The following is a 19349-nucleotide window of genomic DNA, read 5'->3' on the forward strand; positions in this document are numbered from 1 at the left end:
CATAAACAATTTATAAAAGAGATCTAAACCAATCAACATCTATTACATTATTGTTGCTATAAATCTAGAATTTCCAATTCTTTAATTAGTCATGACTCATGACCGTTTTAGTCAGCTGAGGGCTAATGAAGCCAAGGAGGTCCAAATGGATAAAAGGACGAAAATGACCTTGGTTTACGTGTAGGGTGGTCCAATCATGGGGGAGTATATCATGGCTAATCTTGTCTTTTTACACGTGGCATGGGTAAATAGGAGCATTTTCTAACGGCATGTAAAATGGCACTTATTGAATACTTGACTAGTATGAGCTATCAACTTCTCTAGCTTAATTATGTGGTTGTGTCTTTACTTTTTATAGTCTTAAACTATGTCCCACCTTCTTAATCCATTTCTTAACAAGTTTAAATTTAATTTTGTACGTGGCATAAATTATTGACATGTTAACAACGATTTGATGGAACCCTAAAGTCTTAATTTTAAAACTACGTATTTCAATTGAATTCTTATAGCCTCTAAGAGCATTTGCAAATGGCAACATTGGGGTACCATTACCAGTGTAGTAGTGTACTACCCTCGCCAAGTCTTTCTCATTTCGTTTAGGCTTGCTCAGAAGCTGTCTAAATGTCTAATAATTAGGGGGTGAGTCTTGTAAGAGCATATATATGCCAAAGTAATAACATTTGGAGAAAATGATGTGGATGAAGGATTTATCTAACAACCTTCGCTAATGTTCAGATACTTCCTCTTTTCCACAAATATTGAAATAAGGATGAAATTACGAATTTCAAAGCTTATTTTATATGTTAAATATCTATAATTATATAAGAGTAAAAATTATAAAAAGTTGATATTGTGAAAGTATTTTATGAGACGGATCTAACAAGACCTCACATGACTATATTTTACTTTACGTATAAATCATAACATGTGGTCAAACAATCATGATAAATAGTGTAAAAGTCTAGTTATTACAATATTACTAGAATGGAGGAAGTATATACAGAGTCAGTCTATAGACGTGAGAATGTGAGATACTTTTGATTTTACAGTAGTGGTCTTGTGATCTAGTCCTATATTGATCTTTACCTTATAGCTTATTAAAATGTTTAGCTTTTCTTAAATACATAGAGATAAAACCCTTTCTTATCTTGTCAAATTTTACTTTTAGTCTTGTACTCGAGTCCTTGTATCTCCCCCTTCTTTTCTACAAATCAAAATAAAAAATAATAACAAAGTTGTATAAACCTGGTTTACTGTAGTATAAGTCTACACCGAACAATTTTGGGGTGATTAACTTCTAGTCAATTTGAAATAACTTTTAATCTTCTTTGGATAATTTTAAACCTATTGTATATATAGACAATGGAATAAGTTTTATAGAGGTAACATACTTACTTTCGCTAATCTGTACTGCTTTAAATAAGGTAATTATATCAACCTAATTTTTTTTACCAGTTTGTGTATTAAAATATAACTTTTCTTAAATTGATAAAGGTAAAGCCCATCATCAATTTTTACTCTTTGTCAAAGTGACAAAGATTGCGATTTATTCTTTTAAATAGATTAAAGTTGGCTAACTATGTATTTGTCTTAGGTTTAAAGCCAAATAAAGGGAAATTGTTCCGTGTATTTCTGAGGTTTTGAAAAATGCACCGTGCACCCTTGAAAACTTTCAAATGCACCATGTACCCTTGAGGTTTTTAAAAAAATGCACCACATACCCTGATCGTCTTACAATGCACATATCATTGACTTATCAAACAAAATTATGCCCACACACTGACTCATTTTTAGTACTTTATATTTATGGAGTAAAACCGCCTAAAAGCATAAATTACATCAACATTTGAACTTCATCGATCATTCTAAATCCTAAACTTTAAGGTATTAGAATTTGATTTATCAATTAATTTTGCTTGATAATTAAATGCTTTAACATTATACTAGCATTACACTGTAACAATTTAATAGATTTTGATACTTATAGCCTATATGGGATCTCAATTTAACAAAATTATCATTTGTTTATGAGTCTAGGGGTATTTGGTGCAAGTTCTTACAAACTTCAGGGACACACGGTGCATTTGAAAGTTTTTAGGGTATATGGTGCATTTTTTAAAACCTTAAGGGTATACAGAACCATTTCCCCCAAATAAAACCCATATACTTCTATTTGCAGAGAGAATTCGAAATTATCATTCATAACTTCTTTGTTACAAAAAATTGTAGAAAGTTATTGGGCACCAAACATGTTCTTTTTCTGTAAAAGAAACTATATCTTTGTATCACTTTGACCATACCTTATTAAAATTTAAATTATGTTATTCGTTATAGATTCCTAGATGAACTGCATGCTTGTTTTAAACTTCAGCAATTGACGAATTTCATGCGTGATGTAGGAGCTTTGGATGTTAGCAGTACGGAGTATAATTTTTGATTTTGACGTTCATTTTTCATTAATATTCAACTTATTCTGCTGTTTACATGTGACAATCTGAATTTATTCTTTTCACCTAACACCCAAATTACCTTTATGAATCTATGTTGACGTATGCTAATTTTTTGGGTTAGAAATTATCCAAAAAGCTAATCTTATCTGATAAATAAGATGGTTTAATAATTGGTTTAGCATTTGTTATATACACACACCCGAGCGTAATGCATACTCATTTAATCAACAAATGAGCAAATAATATATTTACTCATTTGTTGGTTGAATGAGTAGATAACTCTGAGTGTACTGTACACCCGAGTGTACATAATAGGCTCTCATAACTGAAAATAGTTTTGTTGGCCTAAACGAAATTATTGAGGAAAAGAAAAAATTCAAGGGAAATATCAAAGAACATATGAGTACCTTAGGTCATAAAATGGTGTGCAGTACTATAATTTGAACTCTTATCATTCAAAATGAAATACACCCATTCAGCAAAACCAAAATTAGAAAACGTAACAAGTTTTCTCATTAAAAACCATGTACAATTTACAAATGTACATAAGTGGAATCAATACATCAAACCACAATCTAGCTCATTAACAAAGTTCTAATTACATCTATAGTCTATACAGGACTATCAACACACGATATCCTAGCCAGTCCAGTCCACACAGAGCATTACGACAGAAGAAAAGCATGAGTAAAGCATTCTATGAGAAACTTGTTGACAAAGATGGTCGGGTTGCACGCCGAAACCAGGTATTGAAGGCTGTAATTAAATGGGGACAGTCTTCTGAATCTCGGGTTGAGAAACTTAGACATTGCTGCAGTAGCTCTTGCGCATCGTCCATGGGCAATGTGGAGATTATCTTCAAGAATATCTCTTCAAGTTCTAAATATAACGTAGTAGAACTGTGAAGAACTGGCTTGTGGCTGGGAAGCACAGGAGATGCATTGTCTTTGCATATAATAAGCACAGGAAGCCAATCTTTCACGAATTTCATTCTAACCTAAAAAGACAGCCAAGAAAAGATATACAATATAAACATCAATGAGATATTAAGCTAACAAATTAAAGCCATAATCTTTAAAAGGGATGCAACGAGCCAACCGAGTACATAAAAGTGCAATCCAACACAAGAGCAGCAGATATACTAAGATAACCAGCAAAACAGAAATCATACAAATCTAAAAGCACACACAAGTCTATGTTTTATCCAGCCGATCATCACATGTAAGTATGTAACAAGTACATACAAATCTATTAGCATGCAATCTCTTTTGCACATTCTTACCTCAAAATTTTCAAGAAACTGTCATAAACCCCGTCCAGTTGCCATCAAAATTTCTCATGAATAAAAGGAATCAGAACTTCTGATGTCCCTCTCTAGCAGACTAGTCTTATTTCCAAGGTTTCAATATACGAAGCAGTTTCAGCTTCATACCCCATTTATTCAAAGCAAACTAAAGCACACACTGACAATTATGTATATAGCCAAGGAAATAAAGATTAATCTAGGACTCTAAAACACAAATAACTGATATTAATCATACCTTCAGTCACAATGAAGCAATAAAAATCAGTGACTCCATACAAACAAACCAAACAAACCCAACACGTGCAAACTCTGGACTTCCAAAACCAAAAGCATAACTAAACAAAGTTGGGAAAACTTCAGTTCAAGCACTTTCATCTCCAAATTACAGTATTGATCACATAAATGCGAATAGAAGCATAAGTAGTGACTAGTGAGCATTGACATTATAGATTAGGCCAAACCAATATGTACTAACTGCACTCTGATCAACAACCAAAGTATGAGGTAAAGAAGGTCGGGAAGAGTTAGAAACGATCACATTATTACAAACCTAAGACCATAAGCTTAAGAAACATGGTCCGAAAAAGTTAGAATTGGCCAAATCACTTACAAATGACCATAAGCATTAGAAACAAGGTCTAGAAAAGCCAGAACCGATCTCATCTCAATCCAACTACCAAAGGCATCCGATATACAGGGTCCAGAAAAGCAAGTATCGTTAAACAAGGTCTATTCATCTAAGTTCGTGTGCTTAATCTTCACATCACAATTTCGAAAATGAATGATCATCTACTGAAAGTCTGTCATATATATTAGATAGCTAGGCATAGCAATAATCTTCGAAAAATTGAACATTGTATCAAACATTAACCTTATCAAAAAGAGTATATACCTGCCGAGCAACTAAAATGTTCCCTGAAGCCACAGCACAGGCAAGCTTCGACGTACATTTCAACACAACCGTAGGAAGCCCAGGCACGATATTCCTCCAAGCATCATCGCGAAACGCCCTCTGTAAATCACCAGCAAAAGAATCCTGCTCACTCCACTCCTTAACCGCCATCTCCGCAACTCGAAGCTCGATCATCCTCTCCACAAGCCACAACAAGTGCTTCCCATTAGTCAAAGCAGTATGCAAATTCAACCTCTGAATAGCCTCAGTCTCAGCATGATCCCCTCGAAAGTCGGGACTCGAATACTCCTCCAATGATCCCTTCACCACCTTCAAACTCATCAGAAACGCCTTCTCCAGCACTCTCCTCGCCGACTCCCTCGACGAAAACTCCCTCAACAACCTCGCAACAAACGCCTTCACCGGCGCCAAATTCGGATGATTCTGCTTCGCTGAAACCAGCAAATTATCAAGCATTTGCTCACATGAATCCAATTTCGATGTTGAAACCCTAGCTAATAGCTCCTTCGATTCTTCCTCACTCAAAAACGGAACCAAATTCAAAATCTCCTCTTCTTCCTCCTCACTCCAAGGAACAGCTTCCAAAAACCTAACACATTGCTTAACCAAATCATCAAACAACAGTTTCATCGCAACAGGCAAAATCGAAATCGCCGTAGCAGCAGAATTAACAGCATTTGACAAATCCTCACTATATAGTAACCTCAGAACAACCAAATGAGCATTAATCGAACCAGATTTCGGCGAAACCGCTAGATTTACCTTCTGATAATTCAACTTCTTCCGATCATCATCGTTTTTGCTCCATCGATCGGAGAACAAAGCGGAGAAATATTTGGCCCTACAAAGTGCAGAAGAATGAAGGTAAACCTGGAGTTCATCGGAGGAAGAAGAATCGGAGGTTTCGGCAATGGAGGAGAGAGAATCGGAGTCGTGGAAGAGGCGAAGGAGGATGTCGGCGGTGGAAGCATCGTTGAAGCCGCCGGAGATCGGCGAAGAGAGGAGTTGAACGGAGGAATCAGCGGCGGAGGAGAGGGAGGAGAGGCGGGTGGAGCTGTTGATACGGTGTCGTTTCTTTGGAACTGGGTTGTTGCTGTTGTTATTGTAGGGTGACATTTGGAGGGATTTGAAGAGGAGAAATGATTTTTTGGGTTTTAAGAGAGAAAAAATTGAGAAATGAAGATATGGTTTCGAACTTTTAATTGGGTGCTGATAGCATTATCTAGAAACTGTATGGGGTTGACACGCGGAATAGGCCATGTTTAGTTCATTTTACGGTTATTGATTGTTAACTACTCTTTCCGTTTTTCACTAGCTGTAACGATAAACTTGGCTCAAAGTTTAAAAAATTATAGACTTATAATATAAAGTATAGCATTATCTAGATTAGCCCCGTATAATGCACGGTTTTAAAATAAGAAATGAATTATAGATTGTTTAGCACATGTTGAGAGAAAATAACTACTTTCTCTACATTACTTTCTATTTTAATATGAAAATACAATTTCTAAAAATCCATTTTTTTCATATTTTTTTTAGAATCAATAAAACTATATTATTAACTATTTTTAACAACTACTTGTAAATAATAAAATAGCGTAATATGTGTAGAAAACCTAAAATTTAAAATTCAATTTGAATTTAATTTTCAAAACAATGTTAAATAGGGTAGCTCAAAATGGGGAAAAAAAAAGAGATCATTCTTGCATTTTGGCGGGAAAAAATTAAATAAGATAGTGACGCGTAAGCAGTAATGACGTCAGCGGTTGTTACTTTAATAATATTCATAGATTGTTAGTTAGAGATAGAAATAAAAATAAAAAATAAAAAATTGAAAAATGGAGTTAGTGGGACTGTAGGAGAGAAAAATTATAAAATAATGGTGCTTTTTTTCCAAATATAGTGATGTTGCAACTAATATAAAACGACCGAAAATAAAAAGTGTTGCAACTAATGCGAAATAAAGAGAGTACTCCGAAAGTCCGAAATATTTAACTTGTGCCTTACCCAGATTAATTTATATAGTAAACCGTACCATATTGGTTATAACATTTATACATGTAATGCATTGACAAAGTAGCTACATACTACCTTTGTGCCTTAATTAGATTCCTACTTCTAGCATTTATTCCTCGTATAATAGAGAGAATTAGAAATCTAATTAGGGATGGAGGGGGTACTAAATAGTTAGATGTTTAAGTTTTAAGTGCGCTTTGCCGTTTCTCTTTAAATAATTCTTGTAATTTTCAAAGCTTGCATAACAATAATTGAACTAATTCCTTTTTTTTTTTGACGGGTAATTGAACTAATTCCTTAAGTATATTATAAATGTAGGTTGCAATTTTAAACAGCAGTACGAAATGAATTTTACACAATTAGTTCCGATTTTCTTTTTTTTTTTAAATACAAGTTGAGAAAAAACTGTTGACACCGAAATTTTGTTAATTATTAGGTGTTAGATACATGTAAATAAGAAGATCATATAAAAAAATATAAGATATTATCTTCAAGATCTCGTAGAATATTTAATAGCTATCTCGTTTATTACTCTACGACACTATATAAAGAGAGTCGTTTCTAGGGTTTAAGGAGGCTCAGATGAAACAAGTCACAATGGCATCTCCTCCCTACTACCAAACATTGTAGGTATGTAGTATGGATTAAGCCGACAGGCCCCGTACTATAAACAAATATCAAAACCCTAATCTTTTGGAGAGAGGAATCAAGAAATCTACGAGAGTTGTAATCCACAAATTAGCAATAAAAATAATTGTTTCCGTATATTTTCTGCCTCTTTATTTATAGATTGCAGGTTAGAATTTTTATGGTTTACAAATTGGCACGCTCGATGGGGGCATTTGACTCAGGCAACTCGATGATTTTGTTTTCAAGCAATTTGTCTAACAAAATAATAGAGAATAGGCTTAAAAATAAGCTTTAATCAGTAAAATAATTTTAGTAATGTAAAAAAAAAATAAATAAATAAAATTAAGTCCATTAAATATAATTTAAGTGCAATAACAATAATTTCAAGTCAATAATAGCACAGATATATCTATTTAGAAACAAAACTACAAAAAAATACACTATTTTATAAATAAGCGTTAGGATATTGTCTAAATATCCTGCATTATCAAAAGGATTATATGACCGTATTAATAAACATTCAAATAAGAGATTTGTAAATTCTTTTAGAATTAAATAATTCAAATGTCACACAAGCATAATTGACGAATGAGATTTTAAAGTTTAAATTAATTAAACATAATATATTATCTTTTGAAATTAGAAATTTTATCCAACGAATAAAATAACAAATTTTATTACATAATTAAAAATACTCTCTATTTGTTTTTTTTCAAATAATAAAATATTTGTTTTAAAAAATACAATAAACCATACGTTGCACTGGCTTTTTCTACTACTTCTATAAATTAAAGCTTTAATCATATTTTACCGAGAATGTATACAAGCTTCTATTATTCTCCAAAAACCCCCCATAATTTTTTTGTATCAATCGTCAAAATTTGCCATGAATTCTCGTACAACAGAAACCCCTTCTCCAGACTTTTATGTCATGTACAGTTCTATGCCGCCAGCAGACGAGGGTATCACTGGCTCATTGCCCTACCAACAGACGTCGGCTTGGGATTCATGTGCGGCTTGACGGGCGGATCCTTGTACCACTTCCTCAAGGCCAGGCACCGCCACAAAACACTCTCTGCTGGAATCAATGCAGTGCGTGCTAATGGTCTGCGCGTTGGTGGGCTGGTTGCTTTATTTACCATGCTGACTGATGTCACCTCCTACACCATCAGTCGAGTAGCATGATATACCTTCCGCTGCTGTCGCTGGCGCCGTCATGTTCGCCCCTCGTGGCCTTCCGTCTGCTGCGCGCGCTGCTTTCGGCTTTGGTGCTATACCTGCTAGCGTCACCCTTCTCGATCTCTGGCTCCATAGTCTGCCCGATCCCAAACATTCTAATTCTAAGTATACTTTCCCCCATTACTCTCAAGAACAAATAAATTTTTTTTAATTGTATGGATTTCTTTTCTTTATCATAGTTTACCCTTATTTTAATTAGAGTATTGTTTTTTGTTGCTAGTTTTTATAATAATTCTATTAGTATAATTTCTGATCAAAACTATGAAATTCGATAACATGTCAAATACTCACCCGACCCGAAAGGATTTATTCAATCTGGAGGTTTGTATGTTTCGTATAAACATGGGCAACGGGCCGTGCTGTGCCGCGGTGGGGAGCGTGCCGTGCCGTGCCGTGACTAATTTTGGCACACCCCAGCCCACGGCACGGCACGGCCCACGTGCCTGCCGGGGCGTGTCGTGCCGGGCCGCGGGCCAAACCGTGCCACTTAATATTTTTTTTTATTATTTTTTTATTTTAATATATATATATATAAATTGATTTATTGTGTTATATAATTAAATAAGTTTATATAAATTAATCGATTTATATAAACTTATTTAATTAAGTTTATTTATATAAACTTAATTAAATAAGTTAATATACATAAACTTAATTAAATAAGTTTATATAAATAAACTTATTTATTTATTAATTAAATAAGTTTATATAAATAAACTTAATTAATTAAGTTTTATTTGGGCATGGGCCATGCCACGGGCCGTGCCGGCGTGCCGACAACCGTGCCCGTGCCGCCCGCGTGCCGGCACGGCCCGTGCCCATCTTTAGTTTCGTGGTGTTATTTTATACACAAGTAATCAATGTTTTTTTTTACCCGAATCAGTATCACATGTCGAATTTAGGGCTTCCGTGTTTCTTGACTTAAAATACGACTCCCTCCCTACTACATTGGCTCGGCAACTCGTGTACGGGGAACGTGCAGCGATGAACTGTTTAAAGTATAATCCTGTAATTTATGCCATATTTCGTGATCAAAACCATGAATTTGGCAATTTGTGATTGTCACTTCTATGCTGCAACACCTAATTGGATTTGTAAATCGTCTATGAAATCATAGGATTAGTAGTGTTTGTACTAGAAAGATTAAGGTTAGTGAGCTTGATTGGCTCAGGGGCTTATGCCTAGGGGTTTCTTTTTTGTGTAATTTCCTTTTTGTGATTAATAAATTTTTTTGCCTTTCTCTGAAAAAAAAAAAAAAAAAAAAAAAAAATCGTCTATGAACCAGCGAATATGAATTGTGAATTGATATCCAAACTGAAAAACCCAGAAAATGCAAATTATACAAAGGATAACAAGACTGTGTTTTAGGAGTAAGTAATTCTGTAGAATAATTTTGGACCATAATATACACATAACTAATGAACTAAGAAATCTACAACTTAAAAAACATGTCCATGGAATTTTACACATTTCCAATCTCATCAACAAAACTTGTCAGCTATTGACATTCTCAAGCAACTGAAAAACTTGCGTCTTACAAGGTAACTATGAATTTTGAGTGTTACACGACAAAACAAGCTAACACACCTATCCAAACCAAATAGTGTTTCATTAGCTGAGCCATAAGCTTAGAGCACTCAAAGCAGGTGGTCTTTTGTATGCAAGTTCTTGATGCGCGATTAACCATGTATTGTCAAAGCAGACATTACTTGCTGCACAATATAAAACATAATTTCACAGCAATTTGAAGAAAGGGCAAATGAGAGAACAGCTATCACTGAGCATCGGGGGGTCATGGATCAGAAGAACCGTCTTCTGAAAGTGCGTGTTGTTCCTTGGTAGGTTTTAACCAGCAATCCAACGCCTATTCCAATTCCAAGGCAAACACTAAGGCCAATTCCAACACCAACCCTTACTCCTGCATTGAAAAACGAGAGTTCACCATCTTCACCTTCAAAATACTCGGTACCTGGATAATAGTTGCTGTATCCTTCATTTTCCACCTGTAAAAAACAATAAACACAACATGGAGTGATCATATCATCTTAAAAAAGCAAATACAAGTATTAAGCATGTTACAATCAGCATTTGCAGTCTATTTTCAGACTCACAATGAGGAGAGTAAAACCAGAAACAAAATCAATAGTTGAGGTCAACAAACATCCACCCAAATTACCAAAACATAGAACAAAATGAAAAGTAGAACGGAAGACACTATTATTCAAATTTGAAAACCAATTTTGAGGCATTTAAAGAAAACATATATTTCAGCAGAGTTTTTTTTTTTTTTTTTTTTTGTTTTTGAGAAATAACCGCATTATGAAACATGATGTCAAATCTTTATATTCTAATAACCATCTAGCAGTACACGTTCAAGCTAAAAACATAAAGGAAAAGGTTAAGTGTCGTTGACCCTCTTTTCTAAAGGATAAAACCATCTAATTTATCAGGGCCTTATATGGAGGCTATTAATAAAGTAATAGAGAACTTACAAGGTTTAAGAGGCGGGTCAAGTGCCAATGTTGTCATAATCTGAGGGAGGGAAGGGAAATAATCACCTTCAGTTTCTGTTAGTGTAGTGGTGGGTAACTATTACCCTCTACCCTCCTCATTATCTCAATTCATCAGCCACCACCTCCAAGTCCTTCATCCATCTTTATTTTCTTCATTTTTTTTCATAATGTGAGGCAGAGAAGGAGGGAAGAAAAACAAGCACCCTCAGTTTCAGGTAGAGTAATGGTGGGTAGCTATTACCCTCATTTTGAGGGTAATAAATTCCCCCACCCTCCATCTAACACAATCAATATCTCAATTCATCTGCCACCACTTTCATTCTCTTCATATATTCATGTATTTACCCTTGATACAATACCCTCACTCCAAGCACACCCTCAACAGCTATATAGTGTATAATTAGAAGGCATATATTCCCAATCCAACTAATAAGATAACATTTCATCCAAAAGGGACTTTTATCCCGTACTAGGTGGTAGTTTTGTTGAACATATAAAGTGAAATTTTTAGGGAAGTGAAATTTCATTGGACGTAAAAAATGTTTTTGGTTGAGAATAGGAAGTACAACTTCCAGTAAAAAGTTCCACATACCTAGGGAGGGGGCCTAGTTTAGCAACTCTTCCATTTCGTGTAAAGTGTGACTTTCCATGGTTTTGCCAACCAAACAATACCACAATCTTTCGCTTTCTTGGAAAATCTACTTCTCATGATTCTTTTATACCAACCAAGCTAGCACTAGGTGTCTATGTACCATCTTATGACCCATGATATTTGATTATGCAATGTCAATCACCCGCAGTTACCAATAAGATTTCCGATCGGTTTTAAGTTGGTGACATGTCAAGGTAAGGAGGTGGGCCGTGGGGCACAAGATGGAATATATGATCTCAAAGACCCAAACCCATGTAAACCAGGGTTCAACACGAAACCATGTTGCCATACAACCATTCCTATTCCACAATACCCACTTCAAGTCACATAAAGTTTTAATAAATATTAAGGAAAGAAATGCCCAATGACCAATGTCACAGAGAACAAAGAGATTACTATACCATCCCTATCTCATAACATATGCTAGAAACCCATGTAAACCAGAGTTCAACATGTAACCAAAAAGTTATATAGAACCATCCCTATTCCATTCCACAGTACCCACTTCAAGTCACAGAAAATTTTTATAGATATGAAGGAAAAAAATGTCCATTGTCACAGAGAACAAAGAGATTACTATACCATCCGTACATCATAACATGTGCTAGAAACCCATATAAGCCAGGGTTCAACATGATACCAAGTTGCCATATACAACCATTCCTATTCCACCGTACCCAATTCAAGTCACAGATAGTTTTTATAAATAACAAGGATTAGAAAAATGCCCATTGTCACAGAGAACAAAGAGAATTACACCATCCCTATATCATAACAAATATAACATGTGCTAGAGCCCATACCACATCGACACCTTAAAGATAAGGATTTTTATTTCACAGACCGACAATAACCTTTTTTATACAAGAGTAAACATTATCATGCAAGTATATGACACATTTGTAATGTGATTACAGCAGGGCCATACTAAATTCATGGAAAAGATACCTGAAGAGAAACATGTTCATTTACAATCAATAAACCCTAAATTAGTCCAAGAAATACCTGCACAGGAAGCCGAGGTGGAGACTCTTTCTCGCTTTCAGTTGAGTCATTCTCAGGAATTGAATTTAGCATTGCCATTCTTACTTGCTTTCTCCGAGAATTAAGATGCAAACTTTTAGTTAACATTATAGGTGTCCCCAAGAAACATCCAGCAACATACACTTCTATGGTCGGTGAAGCTAATTCAGATCCAATTAACTGTTTCCCTTTTAAAAAGCCAGTCCCCACTGTTGCATCCGTTTCACAATTCATACTCCACATCCGAGATACATGATCAGATTCACTACCATCAATATAACCATTGCTCTCACACTTATTTAAATACCCAGAAAGGACAAGAGCATCCCTATCAAGTACCTCAAACTTCACGCTACCTGTTATCCTAATACTGTCTGTGCTCACATATGTAGCCTCTTCAGATTTCTTATCAAGTCGATCCCTTCGGAGAAGAGTTGATACTCCATCAGAATATATACTAGCTCTTACTCCATTTACTTCAAGAAGGGTGTTGGGATCCAATGGGATATGGTTCAAAGTGAGGTTCTCAGGGGTTGAATCATCAATTTCACACTTGCTAATTCTCACATAAAAGACTCGTAAATCAAGCCAAGATAGACGGGGTGAGTGTCTCGAAGTCAAGTGACCATTGTTGCCCAAGAACCCATTGCCATTCACAGTCACATCCATTAAAACCAGAGAGGTACTATCCTTCTTGCTATTTGAAATCCTTCAAGGATGTTGGATGGAATGACTCCAGATACACCATAAAGAGAAGATGAAATTTGTGAAAACATAGGAAGCCTGTAGGCTGTCGCAATACCAATAAAGGAAACCACAGTAAGAACACATACTCTATAATTAAAAATTAAGCATAACACCACCCAAAACCAAATATAACACCAAACAAGAAGAAAGTAAATTCAAAAGCTCAAGAGAACAGCAACAACAATACCAACAATCCCATAAAACCTCTCAAAAGCTTAGCGAGGTTTAAATGTACGCAACCTTACCCCTTAACCAATTCAGACTACAAGAGACAATTATTCAATTCCAAATTCACACAGCCCAAAAGGAGATGAAACTGGATTATTCAGCTCATAATACACATTTTAAATTGCAATAATCTAGATAAATAGTGACATAGAGAGCTAGTTAAACCCCAATTGCTAAAACCAGCAAAAGAAGATAAGAAAGCATGGCAGCTGCAGAAAAAACACAATAAGAGGAAAAAGTGTCAAACTTTGATGTGGGGTTAATTCCAAAAATAGAGAAAAATGTAAAATCAACTCAAATGGAAAAACCCAGATAATTTTCAACTTGGTTTAAATAAAAACATAAAGACATATATACCCAGATAAATAAAATTGATTATTAACTGAATTTTACAGCAGAAAAATTGGTACAAAACAATTACCACAATTTAATCAATCAAAACAAAATCCACCATTGAATTCAGTTATATGATCAACAATTTTGCCGACTCATCCAGAGTCATACAAAGAGACAAATTTCGATAGGTGCATAGGTGTGATCAATTGATAAATCAAAATAATAATTAAAACAACAAAAAAAAAAAAAAAAAAAAATTTCAGTAATTCCCAAATAAATAATATAGAAACTGACCAAAAAAATCAAGGATTTGGTTGCTTCCTGAGCTCTACCCACCTCTTCAATTGACTTGTATTTGCGCGCAATTGAAGTATTTTTGGGCAATTGATATTTAAGAGTTAGGGTTTTTCAATGAAACTGATAAAGAGGGAATTGGATAGAAAGTGCCCAGATCCTGAATTTGGTAATTTGGTTGTTGTATTTGTTGTTTTTAATTTTTGTAAATAAATATGTTTTGTCTAAAAATAAATAAAAATAAAAATCATGTGTTTTACTTGAAGGTGCTCCTAGATTACGTACATGGTTGATATTTGACCCTTCCCCTTTTTTGATAAAGTTTGACAATTGATTATTTTATTAATATACTAGTAGTGATAATTTTGTAGATTGATTACTATGAGTTTTGTTAAATTAATGTGTTTTAGAAGAAAAAAAAGTGTCTTAGGTCACACTTTTATTTTTTAGTACTCTTATATTTTACTTAATTTTATTTTTTGTTACTTTACTAGACTCTTAATGTCACGATACAATAAAATTAACGTATATCAATTTTACACGAACACAAGAACAAACTTACAACAATGTTCGCTAAAATAGTTATGGTTGTAGATTAAGGGCATTGTGGACTTGTGGTTATTCCTTGTAATCAATTGGTACGTCCATAATTATATTGAGCTTATTGCACTTTTATTTTATTTTATTTTAACTGCATACATTCAAATCATGCATGTATCAATGTTGTTTCATACGATTTGTGGTATGCATTTCAATATTTAACTAGTTATTGACCGGGCAATGTCCCAAATCACTATAATTTGTAAATTTGATCAAAGTTGAATTTAAAGTGTTAGTGTTCAACAATATTTATGAGTGAATAGTAAAATAATAATAAAGTTAAGATTAATGGGTGCTAATTTTTATTATTTTTACTTAATAACTTAATAACTTATGTAAATATTACTTTGTATAATTACTTTGACTGGTATAGAATCTAGGAAATTAGCATCCAAGGAATCAACAACCATTAGTGTGTGTGATTAATGTCTTACAAATTAAAATGAAGATTATTGTGCAATACTTAGGAGTTACATTATATGGAAAAATCAAATACAAAGGTTATACATATAAAAAGTTTTAGGATGATGACACATAGTGCTCATATAGCACCAAATCATATTAAAGAAATGATGACACATGATGATAGCATGTTTTCCCCTTAAGTTTTAATAATATTATAGATTTCATTTCTTCATCCTATTTAAGCTATTGGATACATTTTTACATATGGAATGGAAAAGTTAAACGTCAATTTTTGTATGTCAAAATTGTCAACATCGCATTCTTTGTTAGGCATAATAGGACTTTAGGAGGATAATCATGAGAACGATTGCTAAATATCCTCATAAGTCATTATTAATAGAGAATACATCTTTGATAAATCATATTTCATTTATGTAAAATCATTGGTTAGTATGCCTCAATTCCTTTTCTTGGCAGTTTTTCATTATGGATCAACAAAAAATCTTTTTCTTTTTTTTTCCCTATTGGTGAAAGAATAAAGAAACAACCACGATATATAAATTAGCCAGATAAGTAATGTACATAATGTAAAATCATTACAGAACACCAATTAAAACCAAATTTTTAGTATCAATATTAGAACAGAAAACCAAGAGTTTATGTATGAGGTAGTAGCTTTCATTCTTCCATTTTAACTTACGAAGTAGTGTATATGATTCAGAACTCAAGTTATTACCAAATTTATTTTCGACATATAGACTCGCCTAATTATAATTTAAAATAGTAATTTAATTGCTTAATTTGGACGATGGGTAACACTTGATGAAATATTCGATTAGTATATACAAGTACATTTCAAATGCAAGGATGCAATTTTCTCATGGAAGATGAAATTACAATGTATTTTGGCAACTTGAGCCCATGCTTTCAGACAGTGATAATAGAGTTCTGTACTTTTGGCAGTAAAATCCTCAGAACAAAATTTCAGGGAAAAAAAATCCCTCGCCATGTCACGTGAAGTCCATGGAGCGTAACAGTAGTTCACGTGAGACATACATGGAGGTTGGAGAGGCCAAGCCTCTTTGCCCCCAATTTAGGAGCAAACTCTGCTTAAACACTAGCATAAATAGAGTCCTCAATAATAATAATAATACAATATTTCTTTAATAATAATAATACAATATTTATCAAAAAAAATAATAATAACAATAATAATACAATAATAATAATAACACGGCCGCTTAAAATATTTAAACCAAAAGGAAAGCTTGAAACTTTAACTCTTGGATAATTTCTTACTGTGTTTTACTAATTACGGTAAGAAGTTCAATGTAATATGGACTAGTAGAGCTGTCAATTCAGGTAAACGAGCCGGGTTTGGATCGGGTCAATTCGGTTATATGCCATAATTTATGCGGGTTGGGTTCGGGTTGGGTCATGCTTGAGTCGGGTTATGTCGGGTCATACATCTTATCGGGTTTGGGTCGGGTTTAGGTCGGGTTAATAACGGGTTGAGTTATATTTGGGTCGGGTGAACAATAGGTCGGGTTTAATTCGGGTTTTCACGGGTTAAAACGGGTTAGGGTAATTCTCAGGTTCGAGTCGGGTTCGGTTCAAATCAATAATTTGCGAGTTAGAATCAGGTTGGGTCATTCTCGGGTTTGAGTCGGGTTCGGTTCAAGTCAATAATTTGCGGGTTATAATCAGGTCGGATCATTTTCAAGTCGAGTCATTCTCGAGTTCAAGTCGGGTTCGGTTCAAGTCAATAATTTGCGGGTTATAATCAGGTTGGGTCATTCCCAAGTTAGGTCATTCTCGGGTTCAAGTCGGGTTATGTTCAAGTCAATAATTTGCGGGTTACAATCAGGTCGGGTCATTTTCAAGTCGGGTCATATTCGGGTTCATCTAATTATAAATAGATAATTATCATTTTTATCAAGCTAATTATTTCCTTTGACTATAATATATATGGCAACATACTAGGGAACTATAGTCTATAATTTAGGAAGATAATTATCTCTTTTGACCTTACAACAAATCTATACTATATATTTAACTCTTAAATTTGGGGATGATGCTCCTTTCTTTTGCTGGCCTGGACCGACTTGGTCTCCCTAGACAAAATGCTTTAATCAACAATAATAAGGTGGTCTAAATTGCATTTAAGGTGATTTGAAATCGGGTCAGGAACAATTTGGGTTAAATTTAGGTCGGGTCAATAACAAGTCGTGTTGATTTCGAGTCGGGTTAGTAACAGATCGGGTTGAATTTTTAGATCGGGTTAGTAATAGGTCGAGTAAAATTCGGGTCGGGTCAATAATAAGTCGGGTTGAATTTGGGTCGGGTCAATAACAAGTCGGGTTTGTAATAGGTCGGGTTAATTTCGGGGCGAGTCAGGAACGGGTCAGGTTGAATTCAGGTAGGGTTAGTAACAAGTTGGGTTAAATTCAGGTTTTGACGGGTTAAAACGAGTTTGGGTAAATTTCGGTTCAAGTCGGGTTCGGTTCAGGTCAATAATTTACGGGTTACATTCGGATCGGGTCATCTCCAGGTCGGTTCATGTTCGGGTCTCACATACTCGGGTAAACTCGAGTCTTAGGTCACCAGTTTTTCAGATTTAGATGGGTCGGTTAATAATCGGGTTCGAATTGGTATTTCGGGTCGGATCAGCTTTTGACACCTCTAATATGGAGTACTTTGTATAAATTGTCTATTGACAAAAGTCGTACTTCTCTTGCAACATCAATTTTTTATTCTCGTATATAACCTGATCATAGACAACCTTGACAATTTCCTATGTTGGCGAACTTATCAATTAAACTAGTTAAGAGTTGGTATAAAGAATGTTAATCTCTCAGAAAATGACATTAAAAGCTTCTTAATAAGAAACAAACTACCCACTAATAACACTTCAGCTGAATTAGTCTTGCCAACAAAACATCTACCCCTTATCCAAACCCCCATTCTAAAAATAAATAATAAAATAAAAAAAAAATAAAAAAAAATAAAATAAAAAAAGAGAGAGAGAGAAAAGAGGTAGAGAGAGAAAAGAAAGAAAAAGATGTACTCTGAAAGTATTTGACAAAGAAAACCTTCTCAACCACAACTTAAGTTTCCTTATAAAATCAAATCTAGTGACCATTAGTTTCCTAACCCCACAAGATTTTCTACAAAATATGTACTAAATTCGTGGCTGAAGATGGTCTTTGTGCCTATTGGAATTTTCCGTTCAAGTGCTCTACATCATCCACTTGGGAGTGATTGCAACAATACATCATACACGTTTGAAAGGTTACGAGGAGTGCTTTCACACCTCACATAAACATGGTACAGTGAGCGGTAAGCCGGTAATGGTCGGTTGCATTAGAAAGGCAATGACGAGTGCTTTCACACCTCACATAAACATGGTACAGGGAACGGCAATGCGCAATTGCATTGTCATTCTCTTCTCAGTCGTTGGGATCCTCTGAACACAAGACCATAGTATGCACGAGTGAATTGTAGGAAGTCATGGAGCCCAACGACAGAATTTGTTTAGCCTTCAAGGGGTCCAGCCCCTCCTATTTAGACATTAATTAAATCAAAGGATCAAACATTGGCCTCATAACCAATAAAAATTCAAGTTCCCCAATTCATGGGGCCTATCTCAGTGCAAGACATGGCACAACATGCTACCTTGCACAGCAAAAGATGCATTTTCAAACTCTATGTGGTATTCCAATCCATAAAAAGAAAAAGACTTCTAAGCCCCCACAAGTTCCCCTACTTTCATTACAGTTCAATCAATCAATCAAAGCCTTAATCCCAAAAGTGGGGTCGGCTAACATGAACCAAATTTGATTATTCCGTGTAGTCATCAACATAAATCTTTCTCCTCCATCCCTTACGATCCAAAACTTCATCCTCACGTAAATCCATGCACTTCATATCCTTCCTCACTCCTTCCAACCAAGTCATCTTTGGTCTCCCTCTTCCTCGTTTAATCCCTCCATGGTCC

General features: G+C 34.7%; 2 protein-coding genes across 3 annotated transcripts; both read right to left on the reverse strand.

Annotated features, from left to right (window-relative positions):
• Window positions 1-2940: 2940 nt before the first annotated feature.
• LOC145589846 (BTB/POZ domain-containing protein At1g63850-like) lies at window positions 2941-5856 on the reverse strand. The gene is made up of 2 exons (XM_081646531.1): window positions 4649-5856; window positions 2941-3447 (listed from the first exon to the last, which is right to left on the reverse strand). The coding sequence occupies exons 1-2, from the start codon at window positions 5783-5785 to the stop codon at window positions 3148-3150; spliced, it is 1437 nt and encodes a 478-aa protein (XP_081502657.1). The 5' UTR covers window positions 5786-5856; the 3' UTR covers window positions 2941-3147.
• A 4000-nt stretch (window positions 5857-9856) lies between these two features.
• Window positions 9857-14625, reverse strand: LOC145589847 (uncharacterized protein At1g01500-like). 2 transcript variants are annotated; one of them, XM_081646533.1, is made up of 3 exons: window positions 14390-14625; window positions 12725-13532; window positions 9857-10557 (listed from the first exon to the last, which is right to left on the reverse strand). In XM_081646533.1, the coding sequence occupies exons 2-3, from the start codon at window positions 13409-13411 to the stop codon at window positions 10354-10356; spliced, it is 891 nt and encodes a 296-aa protein (XP_081502659.1). In that variant the 5' UTR covers window positions 13412-13532; window positions 14390-14625; the 3' UTR covers window positions 9857-10353. The 2 variants fall into 2 exon arrangements, with proteins under 2 accessions (XP_081502659.1, XP_081502658.1); XM_081646532.1 differs by having other exon boundaries at window positions 14348-14625.
• Window positions 14626-19349: the final 4724 nt, after the last annotated feature.

The sequence above is a fragment of the Chenopodium album genome, chromosome 17 (genome assembly GCF_948465745.1).
Source record: "Chenopodium album chromosome 17, dcCheAlbu1.1, whole genome shotgun sequence".
NCBI classification, from domain to species: Eukaryota; Viridiplantae; Streptophyta; class Magnoliopsida; order Caryophyllales; family Amaranthaceae; genus Chenopodium; species Chenopodium album.

What these genes read in the sequence shown, in the direction of transcription:
- LOC145589846 (XM_081646531.1), bottom strand. Translation starts at nt 5,785, where the DNA reads ATGTCACCCTACAATAACAACAGCAACAACCCAGTTCCAAAGAAACGA. An exon ending in ACATTTTAGTTGCTCGGCAG is followed by an intron (nt 3,448 to 4,648) that starts GTATATACTCTT and finishes CTGTCTTTTTAG; the next exon opens with GTTAGAATGAAATTCGTGAA.
- LOC145589847 (XM_081646533.1), bottom strand. Translation starts at nt 13,411, where the DNA reads ATGGATGTGACTGTGAATGGCAATGGGTTCTTGGGCAACAATGGTCAC. An exon ending in CACCTCGGCTTCCTGTGCAG is followed by an intron (nt 10,558 to 12,724) that starts GTATTTCTTGGA and finishes TGTTTTTTACAG; the next exon opens with GTGGAAAATGAAGGATACAG.